Source organism: Petaurus breviceps, unplaced genomic scaffold (genome assembly GCF_028583685.1).
Source record: "Petaurus breviceps papuanus isolate PSGF00001 unplaced genomic scaffold, PetGlider_PUasm1.0 90842, whole genome shotgun sequence".
NCBI classification, from domain to species: domain Eukaryota; kingdom Metazoa; phylum Chordata; class Mammalia; order Diprotodontia; family Petauridae; genus Petaurus; species Petaurus breviceps.
In genome coordinates this window covers 4,387,494-4,396,305 of record NW_027187358.1, presented here as the reverse complement: position 1 = coordinate 4,396,305, position 8,812 = coordinate 4,387,494, and the positions used below count along the sequence as shown (strand labels likewise).

The 8,812-nt window shown below is 44.5% G+C and overlaps 1 protein-coding gene across 2 annotated transcripts in view; it reads left to right on the top strand.

Moving 5' to 3' along the window:
* Positions 1 to 4,555: 4,555 nt before the first annotated feature.
* Positions 4,556 to 8,812, top strand: part of KCNG3 (potassium voltage-gated channel modifier subfamily G member 3) — a 41,683-nt gene continuing 37,426 nt past the window's right edge. Inside the window, exon 1 of one of the 2 annotated variants that reach the window (XM_069071786.1) lies at positions 4,556 to 5,415. In XM_069071786.1, coding sequence (XP_068927887.1) covers positions 4,778 to 5,415 — 638 coding nt within the window. In that variant the 5' untranslated portion in view covers positions 4,556 to 4,777. Of the gene's footprint in view, positions 5,449 to 8,812 lie in introns of both variants that reach the window. The other variant, XM_069071785.1, reaches the window with a different exon arrangement.

The following is an 8,812-nucleotide window of genomic DNA, read 5'->3' as shown; positions in this document are numbered from 1 at the left end:
CTCTAACACTAAATTATACAAACTATTGGTACTACTTTAAAAATGAAAAATAGGACAATGAGACAGACTAAATACAAAACAGGAACAACTGAAGTCAATAATCCAGTGTTTAATTAAACACAAGAACATAAGCTCTGTGGGGAAGGACTCCCTATTTGATAAGAACTGCTGGGAAAACTGAAAAGTTGGGAAAAAAAAAAGCAGTGTGGCAAAAACATAGGTTTAGATGCTGTTATTATAGCATATACCACAATAAACATGAAGGTTTGATTTAAATATAAAAGATCACATACAAAAAAAATTAAAAGAATTACTAGATGGATAGAAGTATCTTTCACAACTATGATTGGAGGAAAATTCTTAGTTGACAAAGGATAAAAGAGATCAGAAAATAGAAAACAATCTGAATTACATGAAATTAAAAAGCTCTGGCATGAACAAAATAAATGCAGCTAGGCAAGAAGGGAAACTTGGTTGAAAGATCTTTGCATCAAACATCATTGATAAGATATCCAAGATCCAGAAAGAACTAACAAAACTATATAAGACCATGTGCCATTTCCCATTGTGTAAGTGGTCAAAGAATATGAAAAAGTCCTTAAAAGATTGATTGATAACTTAACAATAAGACCTCTCTAAATGACAATAATAAAAAGAGAAATTCAAATCAAAACATCTCTGAAGTTTTTTTTCTTACACCCAACAAATTGGAAAAGATGGAGATAATACTTCAAAAAGAACACAGATATATTGTTGATGGAGTTGTGAATTGTTCCAACAATTTTGGAAAACAATTGAATTTGAGTTAAAAAAAAAAAAAGGTGTTAAAACATCCATGACCTTTAACTGATTGTTCCTTCAGTTTAGGCATATACCTAAGGAAGTCAGAAGGAAAGAAAGGTTTCAATATATCTCTAAGAGAATCATTGCAATACTTTTTGTTATAGCAAAAAAAAAACAAACAAACCTGGGGGGCGGCCAGGTAGCACAGTGAGTAGGAGCACCGGACCCAGTGTTGGGATGACCTGGGGATCCAATCTGGGCTCAGATACTTAGCACCACACCCAGAAATAACTGGCTGTGTAACTTTGAGCAAGTTACTTAACCCCAATTGCTAAAAAAAAAAAACAAAACAACAACCTAGAAACAAAGTAGATCTTTATCCTTTGGGAAACAGCTAAACAAATTGTGGTACTTGACTATGACGGAATATTACTGTGTTTTATGACCTATATGCATTCTGAATGTAAAGTACACCTAGTAGATACAAAATTGTATTGTCATCAAATTAATTTGTTTTCCAAGCTCCAAATTTAATTTGAAGCCTGTTTCATTTCATCAATAGATTCAATTGAAAAGGTTTTTAAAAGAATTTTGTACAGAGAGAAACTGAAAACAGAAATAGCAAATGCCAGAGCAAATAATAATCTTTCCAGCTGATCCACATTCTGTTGCTTATGATGCTTCTTGAAAGTATTTTTCAACAACTCCTCATGGAATTGGCTCTTGAGAGTGTGAACTGTACTCTGGTCTCCAGCCTCATGCCCCTAGACTTTTCTTTGTCCTTTATGCCCCATAAACTAATCCATGCCTGGACCCTGCTGATTCTTTGACTTCAATGTTTTTCAGCTCTGCCCCTCAGTTACCCCGAGGGATACTACTCTAAACCTAGATTATTGCTACTCTCTTGTAAATGGTTTTCCTGTCTCCAGTCCATCATATCTTCCTAAAATAATCTTCCTAAAACACTGCTTTCATGTTATTCCTTTGCTTGAAAACCTTCCATTTAGGTAAGATCTAAATTATACAGCTAGCTGGGCCCTTGAAATCCTTCCCCTCCCCATACCTTCAGCCAAGTCAATGTACTTACTTTCCTCGGCACTGGACTTGATACATACATACAATCTTGAAGCCTTTGCTTTAGGGAATACTCTCTTCCTCTCTGCCAAGCTAAGTCCATCGCCAAAACCTGTACTGGAACAAACTTCCTTAAGGAAGCTTTTCCTGATTAGTGTAATGATGACCATTCAGCAAATAAACTGCTTCAGCGTTTTTAATTCCATTAAGTACTGGAAATGTAAATTATCCAAATCTTATGAGAAGAGTAAAAAGAAATTGGGCTTTCTATCTTTAAGAAATGACCCACAATAATTTTACTGAGTACAGAGAACCCCAATTCTTTTTTTCCCCTGTGAGAAGTCAAAGCAACAGAGTAAAATGACTTTTTGTGACCTCTAGTGGGCATTTTTCAATCATGCCAAATCCTAAGTAGGTGGGAAAAATGCTTTGAGCACCCTGTCCCAAGAAATTGTGAATCCATAAGACACAGTTCAGTAAATTATTTGTTCTTCTGTTTTCTGTTTTGTTGCTAAAACTGTTTAAGTACTGGGAGATCTTTTAGCCGCTGGTGTCACAGTGAAAAGCTAAGAATGTGGGAGGTAATTCAAGACAAGGGAACCCAGCAACCTTGGGCGCAGGCCAAAATCCTCTGTAGAATCTCTTAAGGACTCCTCTCTAAAGGCAAGCACCTTTCCTAGGCCTCGGGATACCAGAAACTGCAATCCATCAATGTATACTCGGGAAACCAGGACATTATGAAGAAGCATAATAATGCAAGTAGTTTACTTCTAGGTTTGCAGAGTACTTTCCTCACACACACACACACCACAAACAAACCCTATGCATGCCAAGTATAATCACACTGTTTTGTAAATGAGTAAACTGAGGCTGAGAGATTAAGGGACTAGCCAGTGGTTATAGAACTAGTTGGGGACAGGGGATTTGAAGACAGGTCTCCAGACTTTAGAAGCAGCCCTCTTGGCTGCTGCCCCTGCTTGGCTTTACAGAAAAAAATAATAAAATCATCCTTTCCCCACTACCAAGTCCACACCCTTTGGGGTTTTTATTGCATTCTAAAAAGCTGGTAATGAGAAGGTCCTACTGCAGATCAATGCCAATGTGCTCGCCCCATTTTTTTTAGGGTTCCGCGTAGGAGTGTGCTTGTGGAGGCGGGAGAATTGGTAGGGGCGGCTTCTCTTTAGGGGAAGGGAGGAAACTGAGGGAAGCAGCGCGGGCAGTCGACACTGACGGATGGATGCTTTGATGTGTGCTCTCTCTCTACTGCACACATTACGTGGGTCTTTTCTGAGCGGGGGAGGGAACCAAAGAAAGTCGGCAGGAAAAGCTAAGACTGGGTTTAGTCACCGAGAAATTAATCGGGGACGTTCCAGAACCAGAGCTTGGTTCAGGAACACAATTTTCTGGAAAAGGCGCTTCAAACGCCGTCTGCCACCTCCCTCGGGAAGCCCACTCCCCAATCCCGTGCCGGGGTCTGGGCATCTACAGCTCTTCCCGGGAACTCCTGGCACCGGGAGTGTTTGGTGGCTGCAGCGAAGCCAGGTTGTTCTGCTCTCGCGCCCGCTGCTGGAGCTCTGAAATGGGCATGGGGACTGGTAGTTTCCCCCGACAGCCCCTAGTGCTCCGGAGGGTCGGAAGCCCCGTCTCATCCTCGGGAGCTCTAGGTTCATCTCTTCATTTCATCCACCTCTCGCGCCCTCATTTCCCGGGTCTGTCACTTCTCCCATTCCCAATTCTGGCACCAACTGAAGGATTCTCCCTTCTCTCTCTCCCCGTCAGCAGCAGCCCGGTACAATGCTAGTCCACATTGTCCCTTCCCCGCCCCCCAATCTCCTCCTCCAGCCGAGGGTTTCCCAGACCGTGTCTTCATACCCAGCAGCAGAGGGGGTCTACCAGTCCGTGAGAGCCCCTGGGACTGACTCGGGGACAGGCCACTGAGGGGTGGGCTGACGGCGGGGAACAGGGAGCCCGGGGAATCCCGGCTTGCGAGGAGGGGCCAGAGTAAGGTGGGGCCGAGAGGAGAGGGAGGGGCCGAGTGGGAAGGGGAGGTTGGGGAAAGAGACGAGGAAGCCGAGCTGGGGGAGCGAGGGGTCTGGGGCGGGGAGAGAAGGGAGGGCCGGGAGAAAGGCCCCGCCCCCGCCTCCTCTGTCCTCCCTCCTTGGAAGCCGCCTCGCCGACTCTGTACCTTTGCCTCTGCCTCAGGACCGCTGTTGGCTGCAACCTTAGTCTGAGGGAGCAGCGCTGGGGGCGTCGAAGAGCGCCCCCCCCCCCATACCCGGCATCTTTTCTGTCCGAGCTCCCTCATCCCCTCTGGGGCTGCAGCAGTGGGGGACGGCGCCGACGGCTCATCGGTTCGGGAGGGCGCATCTCTGACCACCGAGTCAACATTCTCCTGCCAGTGAGCGGGGCATCACTGGCATCGAGGCTAACGGCAGGCTCACCCCCTTGGGGGGCGCAAGAACTCCGAAGAGGACATACGGTTCCCGAGAGGCAGAGAATACTCGGGGTGAGGGGGGAACAGCTGAAGACAGGACCTCACAGTCTACTGCCCCTGACTCCTGTGAGGTCAGAGCAGCTCCGACCTCACGCCATCCCTTCTCTCCACCTTCCTGGCGGTACTTTGCTGGGGAATTCCATAGTGCGTGCCCCGACCAGGCGGCCGTGGGCAGCGCCGGGAGGGGGTTACGGAGTGGCCAGACGCGCCTTGCAGCCCCTGGGCGACCTTTGGGGACATCCAGGAAAGCACACCCCTGCCCAGCGGCCGCTGGAAGGCTCAGTTAGTCTCTTTGGGGGTCCCCAACAGCACATACACCCCCTGACCGGCAGTTAAGCCGCGCAGTTAGTTGTGTGCTGAGGGAAGGCAGTTGGTGGGGAACGAGGAGAGCCCGAAGCTGACCGGCCAGACCCGGGGCGGCCAACCATGACCTTGGGCCGAGGAGGGATGGCTTCGGTGGTGCTGAACGTGGGCGGCGCCCGCTACTCGCTGTCCCGGGAACTGTTGAAGGACTTCCCACTGAGCCGGGTGAGCCGGCTCCACGGTTGCCGCTCCGAGCGGGATGTGCTCGAGGTGTGCGACGACTACGACCGTGAGCGCAACGAGTATTTCTTCGACAGACACTCGGAGGCCTTCGGCTTCATCTTACTCTACGTGCGCGGCCATGGCAAGCTGCGCTTTGCGCCGCGGATGTGTGAGCTCTCCTTCTACAATGAAATGGTTTACTGGGGTCTGGAGGGCGCACACCTCGAGTACTGCTGCCAGCGGCGCCTGGACGACCGCATGTCGGACACTTACACCTTCTACTCAGCTGACGAGCTGGGTGCGCCTGGCCGCGAGGAGGCGCGGGCTGCCAGGGGGTCCGAGCCAGCCGCTGCCAAGAAGCGCTGGCTGGAACGGATGCGCAGGACCTTCGAGGAGCCCACATCCTCGCTGGCCGCGCAAATCTTGGCCACCGTATCGGTGGTGTTCGTGATCGTATCCATGGTGGTACTGTGTGCCAGCACCCTGCCAGACTGGCGGGCCGCGGCTGTGGACAACCACAGCTTAGAGGAACAGAGCAGGTACACCGCCGGCCCTGGGAGGGAGCCTTCCGGGTAGGACGCACCGCTTCTTTGCCCCCTCCCCAATGTTCAGTCCCGTCCAGTTCGTCTGTCCAGTTTCTCCGTTCTGTCTACTTGACAATCTTCAGGCCTCTGTTGTTGCCTTAAAGAGGCTCCAACCTAATAGCTAAAAGGAAAATAGGGTCTTCCCTCGCACCACTTTCATTGTCCCTGTAGCTCTGGACCTGCCTAGGCGTAATAGAACCATAACTGAGGACAAGCTAGGACAGAATAAGGCAGGCGAGTACAGTAAACAAGATTTTATTAAGTATTCCTTTTTCAGTTGGAGAGAGGAATCACCAATTATTAGGGGAAATTCTCCAGGTTCTTCGTCAGAGAAATATTTCACTGGAAACAGAGAAATCCACCTTTTTCTGTAATTAAGGTTTGCTTTTTTCTTTGTGGGAAGCAACAGGCTAATTAGACTTCTAAACTCCTAGCTTCCTGATTTAACACCTTAGCCTTGAGCTAAGGGGACTTTGAATTATTTGCCCATTTTAGTCAGTTTGAAAGGTTGCAGGCTTGTTAAGGTGAAATGTGGTGCATTGTTGAACAATCTATATGCTAAGCCTTGGGTTTGTGTGCTGAAATTGAATTTTTATATCATAGAAGAGGCTAATTCACCAATACTCCATAAATAATGTGTATCCTATCCCCCCACCTTAAAGAGTTTTTATTGATGCAGTCTTGTTGCACTAGTCAGTTCCCCAAATATCATCCTAATCCCTTCTCCCCTCCACCTGCAAAGTATTTAGAGAACAAAGCAACTGTCCTTACTGGGACATCGAAGGTTGACACTGGCCTTCCTTCAGTCTCAGTTACACAAAGGAAAAAAAAAAACTACTGCAAAGAACATTTAATTCTATCAAAACCGACATTAACTGTGATAAAAGATCAACATTTCCATTTTCTCTAAAGCTTACCTTGCCCTTTTTATGATACATAATCCTGTATTTAGGCAGTTCCTGAGCAAAGAAAAGCAGGGTATTTATTTCACATGTTTTATACTTGTACCTTAGTGCCAAGAATAAATGTAAAGTGCAGTTGTACCTTCTATAAAAGAAAATGTATGTACTTATTTATTTAGAATTATAGTTCGAAGTAGAGGGGCACAAAAGTGACCTTTAAGACCACAGGCTGTAGAGATGGAAGGGACCTGGGATTCTCATTATGAAGAAACAGGTTTTGAAAGAAGTAACTTGTCCTAGGTTTCAGAAGTGATAGCTGAGTTTAAACCCAGGTATCCTTCACATGTTTTCTTACTTCACCATAATGTCTCATTCTAGTTTTATAGCTTTATTTTTACAGGTAGGACTGATACATCAAATTCTCAAAAATATACAATGCTTAAACATCAAGGTTGTTAGAGTTTCAAGGTTTCCCTCATCACCCTTTAGTGTTAATCCCAGAGTTCATGGATTGACGTAGTCTTTCTCTGATAGAGGAGTGCTGATTTGCCATATTTTTTTTTTTTGGAGGAAAGCTGCTTTATAAGTAATAAAACTGTCTGGTGTCAAAGGGATTCCATTTTGAGATGAAATATAAGATACGCACTGTGAGAAAAAATCATTAGAAAAGCTAAAGTGTTTTGGGTATCTTATATTTTCAGTTTACATATAAGAAGTATCTAGATAGATTAAAAATTGATTAAATGTTTATTTACTATGAGCCAGGAGCACTGCTAAGTGTTGAGAATACAAACGCATATAAGCGAACAGCACAGTTCTTGTCCTCAAGAAGCTTACAGTCTGATGGGGGATGATAACATACAAAAAGGGTGATGAAAATGGAGGGGAGATGGTATGAAGGTAGAAAAAGTCGAAAGAATGCTCATCATTGCGAGCCAGAGGACACAGGTGGCAGAGTCCAATATCTATCTGCTACAGTAGCTATTTTAATCTACAGTAAAATTATTATATATATTCAAACATTGATTCTTTAAATGGGTAATATGAGAAATAAAGAAGAAACATAATAAGAAAATGACTGGCCTGGAAATGATTTGACAGTATCAGCAGAATTCCAAGGATGTGTTTGGTTGCTCTCTACTACAAAAATGAAGTGGAGAATGAAGACAGTTGTTGGTACAGATATTGAGAGGTCTGGCTAATGTCAGTATATAATAAAGAATGACCAAACCTAAAAAAAGTTGTTGGCAGGAAGACAGTGAGTTAGTTACCTAGAATGTAAAATAGACTTCATTCAGTAGTGTCAGAAGAGCTATGTTGGAATGCCTTGAGGGTAGGGGATAAATGATATATTGTTAATTGCTCATAGGGAAACAGAAAGGTCAAGGAGAGAAACTAAAACAGAGAAAGCAAGAAAAGGCTGAGAATAAGGTTAGTGTGTTTTGGTAACATTTTGATGAATTGTTTTTTACCTATCCAGATATTTCAGGCAAAAGTATCTTTTCCTTGACTTACCCTGATAATTGACCCAATTCTGTGATCTGCCTCCTTATTTTCATCCTGTATAAAATACAAACTCCTCAATTTGGCATTTCAAACCCTCACAGGCTAGCTCCAGTCATTCTACCTTCCAGCTAGTCTGAACTACTTGACGTTCTCCTGACACAGACCATCTCCCACCTTTGAAGCTTTGCAAAAGCTCCTGCATCCCTGGAATGGCATCTCTCTACAATGTCTTTGTTTCCTCCAAGGCTTAGCTCAGATGCCATCTCTAAAGGAGCCATCCTGTTCCTGTCCTGATGCTCCGAGTTTCTAATGATCTCTCCCTCTTTCAACTGGTGTTTTCAATCTATGTAAATATTTTCCCCTTCTAGTAAAATGTAAGCTTCTTGAGGACGTTGACTATTTATTTATCCTTTTGTCTTTTTATGCCAATCATACTTCCCCAGATAGACTAGCACAGTGCCTGGGTGATTTTTATTTGTACAGTTGGGCTCCTCTTAAGAAAACTCTGTATCTGAAAGACTCAATAGATATATTAGAATGGTAACTTGGATTATGGAGGGATTCTTCACTTCATAAAAAAATTCACTGGTTCTTTTAAAAAATATTTTCACCTAAAATTTTTTGTTGATTTTGGGGGGGGGGTTATCTCAGGGGCTCCTCTTTTTTGACCCCATAATTCGGGCTCCTATTATTTTACTGCTGAGCTATTGTAATTATCTTCCCCATATTGGCTCCATCTCTCAAGTTTAGCCATCTCTACTAAGTGGCTAGATTTATCTTCTTTAAACTGCTTTGATCTTGCCCCTCCCCTGCTCAAAACCTCTCCAGTTCCCTAATGCCAACCAGATTAAATAAATTCACATTTGTAAAGTACTTTAAGGTTTACAAAATACTTTCCTCAGACTACCTCCCGTGAAATAGTATAAGTAATGGGTTCATTAGTA